At 41.5% G+C, this 13,447-nt stretch overlaps 1 protein-coding gene across 2 annotated transcripts; it reads right to left on the bottom strand.

The window, feature by feature from the left end:
* Positions 1–2,173: 2,173 nt before the first annotated feature.
* Positions 2,174–9,626, bottom strand: LOC124018186 (zinc finger protein 2 homolog). Of its 2 annotated transcripts, none has more exons than XM_046333452.1 (2): positions 9,091–9,626; positions 2,174–2,295 (listed from the first exon to the last, which is right to left on the bottom strand). In XM_046333452.1, exons 1-2 carry the CDS (start codon positions 9,410–9,412, stop codon positions 2,291–2,293), a joined length of 327 nt encoding a protein of 108 aa, XP_046189408.1. In that variant the 5' UTR covers positions 9,413–9,626; the 3' UTR covers positions 2,174–2,290. The 2 variants fall into 2 exon arrangements, with proteins under 2 accessions (XP_046189408.1, XP_046189407.1); XM_046333451.1 differs by lacking the exon at positions 2,174–2,295 and adding an exon at positions 3,367–4,678.
* Positions 9,627–13,447: the final 3,821 nt, after the last annotated feature.

Raw genomic sequence — 13,447 nt, 5'->3', positions numbered from 1 at the left:
CGTCAACGAAAGCCTGCTCCTCCAGTATATTCCGATCTAACTTCCAGTACCCCCTACCGAAGAGGCAGACTGGCAACCCCACCTGCAGGAACACCCCGTCGTGATCCGTGAAGAAAACATGCAACAGCCGCCCAGACAACCCCAAAGACCTGGATACAAAAATGACCCAAAGACCTGGATAGGCCAAAAAGACCATGGCAAGCCATTAGCCCAGAGATGGCACCTGCACTACTATCACCGCCTACCCCTAAATCTATATTAAAGTCTCCTCCTATCACCAAGTGCCTGTTTGTAACACACAGGGGCGCCAGACAGTCCACCATCTCCCTCCTGTCTGCCGCCACCTGTGGCCCATACACCCCAATTAACCTATATCTAGCTTCTCTAAACTTAACATCTATCCCCAAAACTCTACCCTGCATTATTACAAAAGTGTTCTCTATTTTAACCTCTCTATGCCCACACAAAATCCCTACTCCTGTTGAGTGCACCCCTCCTATGCCCCAAAAAGATTCCCCCTTATCCCACTCCCTCTTAAATCTACACACATCCCCACCATCCCTCAGGTGAACCTCCTGTAAAAAACAGAAATCAAACCCCACACCCTCTAAATAACAAAAAAAACGCCCTCCTTTTAACATTATTCCTTAACCCCCTAACATTTAGACTAAAAAAAGAAACAGAACTATTCATTTAATTATTAACAACAAATAAAAAAATAAAAAAACAAAGAAAAAACAGGAGACTCAACCGATGCTCCCCTGGTCCATCTCCACCGGCGTGGCCGTCCTCTCCTGACTCCTGACGCCCCCCCATCCTCCATCCCAACCCATGACCCAGGCAGTGTGTTGGGTCCTCCCTCCCCACCCCCATCCCCCCCCACCATCCTCGGGGCTGCATGTAGGGGACCCCATCTCCTCAAACAGGAGTTGGGATCCCTCTAGCAAACAGCCCACCGACCCCTCACTGGAGTCATCCACTAAAATGCAAGGGGCTGAGGCAAACCGGGAGGACAAATTACCCCCCCTCCCCCCGCCACTCTCTTAGCCCCCCTCCACACCCCCTCCCTCTCACTTCCTGCCAAACTTCCCCTCTTCTTTCCTTTCTTCTTTGGTGAAGGAGGTAGCGGGGAGACAACGTCCCATCCCCGCTAACCCTCCACCAAATCCCTTGTCTCGACCTCAAAGAAACTTGGCAGGCTGTCCCCCACTCCTTCTCCCCCTCCCACCCCCTCCCCTCCCATCTTCCCTCCGTCCCCTGTCACTGTCACCGCTCCTCTTCCACTCCTTCTCGCACCACTGTCCCACTCTCCCTCTTCTCCGCTCCTTCCCGTTCTTCCGCCTTCTTTTTCTTCTCTCCTTTTTTCCTTCTTTCCATCTTCACTCTTTTCTTTCGCCTCTTCCTTCTTCCTTCTTCCCTTTTAGTCCTTCTCCGTCCTTTCCCCTGTGCCATCCAGACAATCCACACGCGTCCTTTCTTTTCTCCCCCATCCCCCGCTCCTCCCCCCAGCTGCAGACGCGTATGACCTGTGACGAGCCAGGCAATCACGCCACAGGTGTTCTCGGGAGCCACACCCGTGGCAAGCCTTGGGCTCGTCACACTCCCTGGCCTCGTGCTCTTCCGACCCACAAAACCGACACCTCTTGGCTGCACGAGGCCAGGGTATGGCCGTAGGCCATACAACGCCTGCAGAACGGGGGCTGACGTGCATAGTAGAGTGTTCCCCTGTCAGCCCCCAGGGAGAACATCGCCGGAGGATGGAGGTAGCCATCCACACTCTTCGGGGAATCCCTGAGTAATGCCTGGAAGCCTCTCTTCCCATTCCAGAAACCCAGGGAGTCCCTGAGGTACCTCGCTGAAGAGACATTGTCCATGTACCTCCCCAGAAAGGCCCTCACTTCTTCGTCCTTCACGTGCGGATTGTACATGGTTACGGTGACCACCCTGAAGTTGTTTCTTGCCAGGCTGGTCACCGTGTAATGACACAGGGGACCTTCTTCTTTCCCTTCCGTCACCATCTTCATAATCTCATTGTGTTTTTCTTCCAAATATAGGGTTACATCAAACCCCTTCTCCATTGGGTTCCCCTGAAGGCATAGAACATCTTTAACCTTCAATTTTAGGTGCCCCATTAGGATGTTCCTCCCGAAGGTTTCTCTCCCCCAAGGCTCCATCTCTTTTCCCCGCCAAGAAAAGCGCACAGTGTTGGCCAGTCCAATCCCCGGAACCGACGGTCCAGATGTACTTTGCGCCATCTCCTCACGGACGATGGCGCACCCGTCCCACCACCTCAAACTTATAAACAGGAATCAAATCAAAAAAGAAAAACCAAATTAAGACAACAAATATAACCTATATTTTTTTTGTTGGACAAGTTGCTTTCCACCAACAGAAAACAACTTCCATTTCACATTATAATCTACTACAATGCTTCACCTTCTACAATATAAACATGGTGACTACTGGCTGTCAACAATTAAAAACAAGAAAAAACACGGAATTCTAAATGATAATATACAATCATAGAATTTTTTTCTCCTTTTTCTTCCTATAGAATCAAAGAACTCACTAGCTTCTAGAACTCTCATCCCCTTGGAACGAGCCCAAACAAAACTCAAATCAAATTGTATTAGTCATGTCTGATTTGAAGAGCAAACTCCTGCAATATCTCGTTAGGCATGTTGTTGGATCAGCGTCCAGTCCCCAATGTCATGCTCTAGTACATTTAGGTTGGAACATCTGAGAATGATCCCTGCTATTCTAAAAGCAGGATAACAATTCCAATATAATTGTACACAAAAAAAGTCATTTGGTTGCATGAATAATTATGATTACTAAATGTTACATGAATTGTAAATATGAAATATCAAAAGCAAATGGACACCCCTTTGTAACAAAATATATTTTGTCAGGCTGGATGTTTGAAAGATGAGGTGATTTGATTCACTCTTCTTCAGTTGTGGAATAAAGACAATTGGCACTTGGATGTAAAGAAATGCTGTAGTGATGTAAGATAGTTAATAAAATTGATTATAGACCAATTTATTATATTGCGTCCATGTGTATAGGCTGCAAGTACGTTGAATTTAAGTTGTTTTCAAGTCATTGAAAAAAAGACCCGAAGACATCTTATCAACTTTCAGTTTTCAACATTGCAAGTTAGACAATTTTTGTTAAATCTCATAAATAGTACTCTTTCAATTCAGAGCAAACGTTTAGGGTTCTACATCCTGACATCCCTTAAAATACTGCTCCTACAATGTTAAAACATTCTACATTGTGACATCATTAGAATACTGCTCCTACAATGTTAAAACATTCTATATTGTGACATGACAAATACTTCCACAATATTGAATACATTCTACATTATTTCATGAAACAACATGTATTTTCTGATGTTTGATCAGAGATCTTTTATCAGAGTATCTCTTCCCACATTGATTACAGCTATGCGGTTTCTCTCCTGTGTGTGTTCTCTGGTGAGATACCAGGCTGCTTAGCTGAGTAAAACTTCTCCCACATTGATCACAGCAATACGGTTTCTCTCCTGTGTGTATTCTCTGGTGTACAGTCAGAAGACCAGATGAAGCAAAACTCTTCCCACATTGATAACAGCTATATGGTTTCTCCCCTGTGTGTGTTCTCTGGTGTGATATCAGGCTGGTTGAATGAGTAAAACTCTTCCCACATTGAGTACAGCTATAAGATTTCTCTCCTGTGTGTGTTCTCCGGTGTTTTGTCAGACAGCCAGATGTACCAAAACTCTTCCCACATTGATCACAGCTATAAGATTTCTCTCCTGTATGTGTTCTCTGGTGTGATGTCAGGCTGGTTGACTGAGTAAAACTCTTCCCACATTGACCACAGGTATAAGGTTCCTCTCCTGTGTGTGTTCTCCGGTGTGTTGCCAGACGGCCAGATGAACCAAAACTCTTCCCACATTGGTCACAGCTATAAGCTTGATCTCCTGTGTGTGTTCTCTGGTGTGATGTCAGGCTGGTAGACTGAGTAAAACTCTTTCCACATTGATCACAGCTATAAGGTTTCTCTCCTGTGTGTGTTCTCTGGTGTTTTGTCAGACAGCCAGATGTACCGAAACCCTTACCACATTGATCACAGCTATATGGCTTCTCTCCTGTATGTGTTCTCTGGTGTATAGTTAGATAGCTAGATGTAGAAAAACTCTTCCCACATTGATCACAGCTATAAGGTTTGTCTCCTGTGTGTGTACGCTGGTGTACTATCAGGCTGTTTAACAGAGTAAATCTCTTCCCACATTGATCACAGATATAAGGTTTCTCTCCTGTGTGTGTTCTCTGGTGTTTTGTCAGACCACGAGATGTGCCGAAAACCTTTCCACATTGATCACAGCTAAATGGTTTCTCTCCTGTGTGTATTCGCTGATGAATAGTGAGACAGCTTGACCCAGTAAAACTCTTCACACATTGATCAAAGCCATAAGGTTTCTCTCCAGGTGGAATTCTTTGATGTATTTTAAGGTCTGATGAAGAGTTGAATCTTTTCCCACAATCAGAGCAGCAGTGAGATTTCTTCCCTGTGGGTCTCTGCTGTTGTATTTTGAGGTGTTCTGATCTGGAGAGACTCTTCTCTGCCGCATCAGCATCATAATGTTGTTGAGACTCCACAGAGGATCCACGATAGTCCCGTCTCTCTCCTGTGTGAATTACAAAGTCAGACAGATGGTTAACCTGTTGTGTATGGGGCAGTATTTTGATTTTTGGATGAAAGACGTACCCAAATTAAACTGCCTATAATTGTCAGATTAGGATGGGAAACACTCTAAAGTTTCCAAAACTGTCAAAATGTTGTCTGTGAGTATAACATAACTGATATTGCAGGCAAAAACCTGAGGAAAATTCAACCAGGAAGTGGCTTCTATTTTGAAAGCTCCATGTTCCATTGAATGCCTTCCCTCCATTTAAAGGGATATCAACCAGATTCATTTTCCTATGGTTTCCCCATGTTGTGAACAGTCTTTAGACATAGGTTGAGGCTTTTATTTTGAAAAATGAGCGAGAAAGATCACATCACGTCAGTGTATAGCTGGGTGTCCCCAGAGTTTTGGCTGCTTGGAGCAGCCATTTTCTCTCTCTCTCTCCTATTGAAGAAGCTACTGTCTCGGTTGAAATATTATCGATTATAGATTGTAAAAACAACTTATTAATTATGAAAAACTTTTGACATGTTTCTGTGAACATTACGGATACTATTTGGAATTTTTTGTCTGCGATGTCGTGACCGCTCGAGCCTGTGGATTTCTGAACATAACGCGCCAACCAAATGGAGGAACTTTGGATATAAAAATAATCTTCATGGAACATTTATTGTGTAACTGGGAGTCTCGTGAGTGCAAACATCCAAAGATCTTCAAAGGTAAGCAATTTAATATATTGCTTTTCTGACTTTCGTGACCAATCTACTTGGCTGCTAGCTGTTTAATATTATGTCTACTGAGAGAGATGTCCTTAAATAAGCGCTTGGTATGCTTTCGCCGAAAAGCTTTATTGAAATATGACACGCCAGGTGGGTTAACCACCACCTAAGTTGTGTTTTGCTATATCACACTTGTGATTTCATGAAAATTAAATATTCTTAGTAATTTAATTTTAATTTAGCGCTCTGCAATTTACTGGATGTTGACGAAAATGATCCCGCAAAAGGGATGGGTGCATCAATAAGTTTTTTAAAGGCACACAACAGCAGAAATCCACTGTTTATTTGAGGTAAAAGATGATGCCCAGAGCATACCCATGAGTTCTACAACAATTGACGCCTGTTCAATTATTTGACAATGAAGACAGTCAAGTTAGCAACAAGTCATATTTTATCTTGTGGTAAATAGAAATAAGTTATTCAAGGTGTTGAAATCCTAAGCAGTGTGCCAGACAACTATTGGTCTCCAATGTAGGCCCTTTTCTGTGTTTGCTAAAATTGCAGCACGAGGGCAAAGCACAAACAGAAACATCTCCCTGCTAATGAGGAAACCGATAGTTATGGATGTAGTATATCTGCCTGGAGCAAAAATGGTGAATTAAGATTTTAGTATTTCACAATGTATTATGAATATTACAGAGCAAGATCAGGAGTGCTACTCAAGGAAACTCACATTAAATAATAATAATAATAATAAATGCCATTTAGCAGACGCTTTTATCCAAAGCGACTTACAGTCATGTGTGCATACATTCTACGTATGGGTGGTCCCGGGGATCGAACCCACTACCCTGGCGTTACAAGCGCCATGCTCTACCAACTGAGCTACAGAAGGACCAGCTCTGTGTCTATTCACTAATTCACCACCGTGGGGGAAAACTCAGTGGAGATCTCACAGGCTGACAGCAAAAATAGCCTCCATTTCCAGGTTGAATATGAGTACATTTCACACTACTTTTGGATTATAATTGTAAGGCTCGCTTGAATGTCTAATATGGCTAATATGTTTGTTTTTGTCGCAAATCAACTGCTATATACTAACCAGTAAAATGTTCTTTGGTTAGCTTTAACATCAGCCATAACTTCACCTAACAATAACATAGACCTAAGATTATAAATCATTTAATATTTCAGGTGAAACATGGAAACTAAAATGTCTGTCATGACATTTCATAACCAGATAATTTTGTGAATAATCCCAATAGGCTACTCTAATGGGTTGTCATTCTAAATGTCCTGAACAAAGGAAAATAGCTCTGTGTGTTGTAGAATAGCCTATCCATCAAGGAACAGTTCTCTACCCATTATGAGCAAAGTATCTCCATTTCCAAACAGACTAACGAGACCCTTCTGTAAATCAAGCAGATAATTACATTATAAACATCAATGTGTTAGGGATGTTTGATCCAACGTGGAGCACGGCATAACTGTCTTTACCAGAGTAAAGAATGAAGAAGCACTTTGGTTGTTGTTGCATGTCGTAATGTTTGTCATTTGACTGGCATGCAGAAAATTATTTCCTGGATCAGCTGATAAGTTGAACATGTGACTAACAAAACAGCTACTGTATTAAGAATGATGTAATTATTGAAGAACCACATTAATGATAGTATCCATTTGGGTGTTGTCAATAAAGTTACAATTATTAATATTATTATTTTACCTTTATTTAACCAGGTGGCCAGTTGAGAACAAGTTCTCATTTACAACTGCGACCTGGCCAAGATAAAGCAAAGCAGTGCGACAAAAACAACAGAGTTACACGTGGGATAAACAAAAGTACAGTCAATAACACAACAGAAAAATCTATATACAGTGTGTGCAAATGGAGTAGGGAGGTAAGGCAATAAATATGCCATATTAGCGAAGTATTTACAATTTAACAAATTAACACTGGAGTGATAGATGTGCAGATAATGATGTGCAAAGAGCAAAAAAAGTCAATAAAAACATGGGGATGAGGTAGGCAGTTGGATGGGCTATTTACAGATGGGCTGTGTTCAGCTGCAGTAAATCGGTAAGCTGCTCAGATAGTTGATGCTTAAAGTTACTGAGGGAGATATAAGTCTCCAACTTCAGTGATTTTTGCAATTTGTTCCAGTCATTGGCAGCAGAGAACTGGGAGGAAAGGTGACCAAAGTAGGTGTTGGCTTTGGGGAGAGTAATAAATGAAGAAGCACTTTGGTTGATAGTTAAACATGTGACTGTAACAAAACAGCTACACTATTAAGAATTATGTGTAATTATTTTTTTTAAAGCGTTAATGACAGTATCCATTTGGGTGTTGTCAATAAAGTTAAGGTGACTCTCGGTTATAACCATTGGATTTAGCAAACTCTGATATTATTTAGGATTTCTGTGTCTATGAAAACTGTTTTCCCAGCATAACATAAGGAGACACTAAATGTTACGTAGTTAGAGAGCACAGGTGTCGTAACTTGTTCATAACTGCCACACAGATCGGTAGTAATGGTCAGATAAATTGGCTCTCTAAATGGAAATGGAACAAGTTTGCAGATTTTACCGGAAACTTAATGAGCATAACGTCAGAATTTAGGAAGGCCAGCAGCAGGTCAGGTGGTTATTTTCTTCTGGTTATTTTGATCTCTGGCTTCCTCAAGTCATTTGTGTTAATTATTTAATCAAACGCTTGAAGCATCAGTTCAGTTCAAGTTCTATATGGTTCTATGTGGAAAAATACATCATAACATAACAATTTCCGCACAAACAGTTGATTTGATCCAACACATACAGATGATGTAGTTGATTTGATTCAACACGTACAGTAGATTTGATTCAACACATAATAATATATGCCATTTAGCAGACGCTTTTATCCAAAGCGACTTACAGTCATGTGTGCATACATTCTACGTATGGGTGGTCCCGGGAATAGAACCCACTACCCTGGCGTTACAAGCGCCATGCTCTACCAACTGAGCTACAGAAGGACCACACATACAGTTGAGTTGATTTTATTAAACACACAATTGATTTTATTAAACACACACAAAATTAATGGTATATTTGCTACGTGAGGTTTACTTGAACCAACAGAAGTTTCGTAATGTTTAAGATGTTATGTGGACACGTGATATACAGACAACTTTGATAAAAAAAACATAGAAGTTGTCTCCAGATCGCTATGCATATTCATGCCATGAGGCTTGTAGCTTATCATCTCTCCATTGAATACAGGCGGTTGACAACAACCCTCATAGAATATAAACAATAGATTACAATAATAAGATGTATCCACCAATCCAAAGAAATGATAGGCAGGAGAAAGACAAACCGCAGTGTCGCTTTGTGGACAACGACTCCCCTTGTTAGGGCAGGGAGACATCTTGTCAGTATATCCATAATCTTTGGTGTAGCCAAACCAACTCTCACATGGCACTATTGGGGGGCACGGTGTGTAGTAAAACATCACTACAGCAGATAGACCCTTCTCAAATATAATATGTTAAGTCACTTTGTGGAAACGGAATGGAGAAAACAAGGGGTAGCTTGTTCTCTACGTTGTCTGATTCTAGACATATCAGTCGTCATCCCAGGGCCCTCCGTTGAAGAGGTATTGACGAGCTAACTCCGAATATCCAAAGTTAAAAACACATTTAAGGCGGTACTTACTTGTGTTAATCAGATCTCCTATCTCCTCCTCTTCATCTTTCAATGTGACAGTAATCTCCCCTTCCTTCTTCACTCCAAAAAATGCATCCTCCTCTTCTTTTACTGTAACATCCTCCTCTTTCACTCTGAACGAGTCTTCCTCTTCTTTCACTGAAACGTCTTTCTCTTCTTCTTTCACTGTAACAGCCTCACCCTCTACTTGTTTTACTGTAACATCCTCCTCTTCCTTTTCCTCTTTCACAACAATGATCTGCCACAGACCCTCTTTCTCCGTCCAGCAGACCTCTTCTTTAAACGGAGGAGAGTAGTTTAGGGAGCTCATGGTCGGGGATGTTAGTTAGCTATCATTAGCGACTAGGCTAGTGCTAACTTAACCAGCCAGCTACTATAGCTGACTAATACAAAATAACGCAATAGGTTAACAAGTAGATACGACAGAAGTGTGTCTAAAACACAGTAGTTAATATACACCGAAAGCGTCTAAATAGCTTGAATCTTTCGGCTATGTTGACTAGCAAGCTACGGAGGTGGTTGACGAGCAGTTTCTGAAGAACCGTCCACTAGATTATACGTCACGCTGGCAGCGTCGCCTGAAAGACGCACACGTCGTCTGCTGACTGGAGGGGAAACGCAGTTGAGGATCATATTTTATTTTCAGATAAAGTTTATTTTAAATGGAATTAATTAAACAATACTATTATATTGAGACACACAGAGACCTGAATGTGTTGATTGATTAGTGCGAATAAAAAAATGTTTACTACAGAACATTTAAGGCAGTTTAATTTAAGTCACCATAAAAATCTAAATAAGTAGCTAGCTACTGTAGGTCTATACTGTTCCTACATGGTGTAACAATACATCATGTAGATGTATATAATGAACATACTAGGTCTATACTGCTCCTACATGGTGTAACAATATATCATGTAGATGTACACTACCGTTCAAAAGTTTGGGGTCACTTAGAAGTATCCTTGTTTTTGAAAGAAAATCACATTTTTTGTCCATTAAAATATCGAATTGATAAGAAATACAGTCTAGACATTGTTAATGTTGTAAATGACAATTGTAGCTGGAGATTATTTATGGAATATCTACATAGGCGAACAGAGGCCCGTTATCAGCAACCATCAATCCTGTGTTCCAATGGCACATTGTGTTAGCTAATCCAAGTTTATAATTTTAAAAGGCTAATTAAACATTAGAAAACCCTTTTGCAATTATGTTAGCACAGCTGAAAGCTGTTGTGCTGACTTAACAAAGTTTTTGTAAACAGTGTTGTTGCATAACAATCAAGCAGTAGAACAACAATAATCATCACCCTCTTGACCAATCTTCCCTCCCCTTAACATTGGGTTTGATTCAGACCCTGTCAGTGTACCAGATGGACATTGGGTTTGATTCAGACCCTGCCAGTATGGCCAGAAATGAATTCCAAGGTCATTAACTAATAACCACAGAACCATCACAGACCTTTCATGCATGACTAAAAACACCTAAGTATTAGATTTACTGCCATGGTCTAGTATGTCACTGCATCAGACACCATTCACAATGCTGGCTGAGGTATGAGTAAAACCTTAAATATTATGTCCTAACCATTCACAATGCTGACTGAGGTACGAGTAAAACATGACATATTATTTCCTAACCATTCACAATGCTGGCTGAGGTATGAGTAAAACCTAAAATATTATTTCCTAACCATTCACAATGCTGACTGAGGTACGAGTAAAACATGACATATATTTCCTAACCATTCACAATGCTGGCTGAGGTACAAGTAAAACATGACATATTGTTTCCTTAATTGTCAAAAAATCCCCACTCCTTTATCAACTGGTCTCTCACTGTTTGACCAGAATAACAGGAGTTGTGTCCTTCAAACTGTTACACTGTTGGTCCATAATCATATTCAGCTACTTAGATGTAATGTATTGTCATGTTATGTTCTCTATAATGAAACATCACCAAGTGAAATAAAGTTGATAAGATACTCTTAATAGACATTAAATAAAAATGGTTGTCCAGAAATCATGAATTATCATGTTGCTCTCATGAAATTAACAAAATATTTCACAATCATTACCACTGCTGATATTCACAGAGAACGATTACAAGGATCAAATTTCTCAGTTGCATTGACCTGCAGACATCATATACACCCCTCTCCCTTATGCACACGTGACTGAAATGTCTGTATGTGTAAAGGATGTAGAGGGATAATTCCAGTGCATCGGTTATTGCTTCACGGAAACATGGCTAACTTGAGAGACGCTAATGGAATCGGTGCAGCCAGCTGGTTTCGTCAAGCATCGCGCCGACAGAAACAGACATCTTTCTGGTAAGAAGAGGGGCGGGGGCGTTTTCCTTATGATTAACGAGACGTGGTGTGATCACAACAACATACAGGAACTCAAGACCTTTTGTTCACCTGACTTCCTCACAATCAAATGTCGACCGCATTTTCTACCAAGGGAATTCTCTTCGATTATAATCACAGCCATATCCCCCCCCCCCCCCCAAGCAGACACATCGATGGACCTGAACGAACTTGATTTGACTCGTTGCAAACTGTAAACCACATATCCTGAGGCTGCATTCATTGTAGCTGGGGATTTTAACAATGTTAATCTGAAAACAAGACTCCCTAAATTGTATCAGCATATCGATTGCACAACCAGGGCTGGAAAAACCTTGGATCATTGCTATTCTAACTTCCGCGATGCAAAAAGGGCCCTTTCGGAAAAGCTGACCACAACTCCATTTTGTTGCTTCCAGCCTACAGACAGAAACTAAAACAACAACCTCCCGCGCTCAGGTCTGTTCAACGCTGGTCCGACCAATCTGATTCCACGCTTCAAGACTGCTTTAATCACGTGGACTGGGATATGTTCCGCATTGCTTCCAACAACAACATTGACGAATACGCTGATTCGGTGAGCGAGTTCATTAGAAAGTGCATTGACGATGTAGTTCCCAAAGCAACGATTAAACATTCCCAAACCAGAAACCGAGGATTGATGGCAGCATTTCACACACAAACCACTGCTTTTAACCAGGGCAAGGTGACCGGAAACAGGACCGAATACAAACAGTGTAGCTATTCCCTCCGCAAGGCAATCAAACAAGCTAAGCGTCAGTATAGAGACAAAGTAGTGTCACAATTCAACGGCTCAGACACAAGAGGTATGTGGCAGGGTCTACAGTCAATCACGGATTACAAAAAGAAAACCAGCCTCGTCACGAACCAGGATGTCTTGCTCCCAGGGAGATTAAATAACTTTTTTGCCCGCTTTGAGGACAATACAGTGCCACTGACACGGCCCGCAACCAAAACCTGCGGACTCTCCTTCACTGCAGCCGAAGTGAGTAAAACATTTAAATGTGTTAACCCTCGAAGGGCTGTAGGCCCAGACGGCATCCCCAGCCGTGCCCTCAGAGCATGCGCAGACCAGCTGGCTGGTGTGTTTACGGACATATTCAATCAATCCTTATCCCAGTCTGCTGTTCCCACATGCTTCAAGAGGGACACCATTGTCCCTGTTCCCAAGAAAGCTAAGGTAACTGAGCTGAACGACTACCGCCCCGTAGCACTCACTTCCGTCATCATGAAGTGCTTTGAGAGACTAGTCAAGGACCATATCACCTCCACCCTACCTGAAACCCTAGACCCACTCCAATTTGCTTACCGCCCAAATAGGTCCACAGACGACACAATCTCAATCACAGTGCACACATAATTACACATAATACTTAATACTGAAGCTATTTAGTTAGTTTTCAACTATCATCAGCTGATCCAGGATATAATTTTCTGATTGCCAGTCAAATGACAAACATCATGACATGCAGCAACAACCAAAGTGCTTCTTCATTCATTACTCTGGTAAAGACACTTATGCCGTGCTCCATGTTGGAACCAACATCCCTAACAAATTGGTGTTTATATTGTTATTGTCTGCTTGATTTAGAGTAGGGTGCCGTTAGTCAGTTTGCTACACCCATATTGTGACTTTTAAATTATTTATTTACAGCCATTGATTCTTGAAGAATATAACACATGCCTCATGAGCTGAGTTCAACTGTTGTACCCCATCAGAACCCCAAATAAGCTTTTTTTACTATAATGTTTAGAAACAATGTAAATCAACACTGTATTGCAGTTAAGAACAACTTCTTATTTTCAATAACGGACTAGGAACAGTGGGTTAATTGCCTGTTCAGGGGCAGAACGACAGATTTGTACCATGTCAGCTCGGGGATGTGAACTTGCAACCGGTTACTAGTCCAACGCTCTAACCACTAGGCCACCCTGCTGTCTCAACATGGTTAAAACTATAATGTTGATATC

This window comes from Oncorhynchus gorbuscha, unplaced genomic scaffold (genome assembly GCF_021184085.1).
Source record: "Oncorhynchus gorbuscha isolate QuinsamMale2020 ecotype Even-year unplaced genomic scaffold, OgorEven_v1.0 Un_scaffold_428, whole genome shotgun sequence".
NCBI classification, from domain to species: Eukaryota; Metazoa; Chordata; class Actinopteri; order Salmoniformes; family Salmonidae; genus Oncorhynchus; species Oncorhynchus gorbuscha.
This window is presented reverse-complemented; position numbering and strand designations above follow the sequence as displayed.